The sequence below is a fragment of the Penaeus monodon genome, chromosome 23 (assembly GCF_015228065.2).
Source record: "Penaeus monodon isolate SGIC_2016 chromosome 23, NSTDA_Pmon_1, whole genome shotgun sequence".
Lineage (NCBI taxonomy): Eukaryota > Metazoa > Arthropoda > Malacostraca > Decapoda > Penaeidae > Penaeus > Penaeus monodon.
In genome coordinates this window covers 4,533,778-4,534,051 of record NC_051408.1, presented here as the reverse complement: position 1 = coordinate 4,534,051, position 274 = coordinate 4,533,778, and the positions used below count along the sequence as shown (strand labels likewise).

At 62.8% G+C, this 274-nt stretch overlaps 1 protein-coding gene across 1 annotated transcript in view; it reads left to right on the top strand.

Moving 5' to 3' along the window:
- LOC119587743 (NAD(+) hydrolase sarm1-like) overlaps positions 1 to 274 on the top strand; it is a gene marked incomplete at its 5' end in the record, with an annotated part of 59,539 nt that overhangs the window by 32,695 nt on the left and 26,570 nt on the right. The window contains 1 exon segment of the mRNA XM_037936430.1: positions 30 to 274. Within this exon segment, the coding sequence (XP_037792358.1) occupies positions 30 to 274 (245 nt within the window).

Sequence of the window (274 nt, the reverse complement as noted above, 5' to 3'; positions counted from 1 at the left end):
TCCTTTTCTGACCGCCCCTTCTCTTGCAGCAAAGCAACAGCGTCAACTACAACCGATCCATGTCCCTGGCGAGCAACGCCTCCTCCTTGCAACAGAGCTCCTCGGCCGCGGCCCTGCAGGCTGGCACCGGCTTCAACAAACTGAAGGCTTCCGGCTTCAACATGGGCTCCATGGACGCCCTCGACGCCCTGCAGATGGGGTCGACGGAGCAGCTGGCCCTCCCCGATGTCGAGAGTGAGTTCGACCTCCAGAACGCGCTCTCGGCCCAGCAGGA